The sequence below is a fragment of the Entamoeba nuttalli genome (assembly GCF_000257125.1).
Source record: "Entamoeba nuttalli P19 unplaced genomic scaffold asmbl_5174, whole genome shotgun sequence".
Taxonomy (NCBI): Eukaryota; Evosea; order Mastigamoebida; family Endamoebidae; genus Entamoeba; species Entamoeba nuttalli.
In genome coordinates, this window is record NW_008577290.1 from 2023 (window position 1) to 2423 (window position 401).

Sequence of the window (401 nt, forward strand, 5' to 3'; positions counted from 1 at the left end):
AAAAGTTATTTCTTGAACAGAAATATGGGCATCGTTGATGTTGTTTACCAAATTGAACTAATTCATCTATTCCAGCAATAGTTGGTATTTCATCTTCTATGTCATGATAATATGGACATAATCCTTTATCTCTTTTTTCTTGACACTTTAATTGTGAGTGTTTACTTTCTCTTACATCATCCAATAAACATAAATGAACTCTTGATGCTAGTACAACTGATGGTATTGATAATTTTGTTAGTTCATTAAAAATTTGTTTAACTTCATCAATAGTACGAGTACAATAAATTGTATGTGAAATGTTACTTCCTTGATTGTCCAATAATCCCTTTGCCGCAGTGATGATACTTACAGTCTTTCCGGTTCCAGTCCCCATTTCAATAATAATTTGTTTATGTGGT

At 30.7% G+C, this 401-nt stretch overlaps 1 protein-coding gene across 1 annotated transcript in view; it reads right to left on the reverse strand.

Moving 5' to 3' along the window:
• The window catches only part of ENU1_122510 (DNA repair helicase, putative), a gene marked incomplete at both ends in the record, with an annotated part of 396 nt that extends 20 nt beyond the window's left edge, over positions 1–376 (reverse strand). Inside the window, one exon of the mRNA XM_008859855.1 lies at positions 1–376. This exon is cut by the window's left edge and continues 20 nt beyond it. Coding sequence (XP_008858077.1) covers positions 1–376 — 376 coding nt within the window.
• Between the last annotated feature and the right edge of the window lie 25 nt (positions 377–401).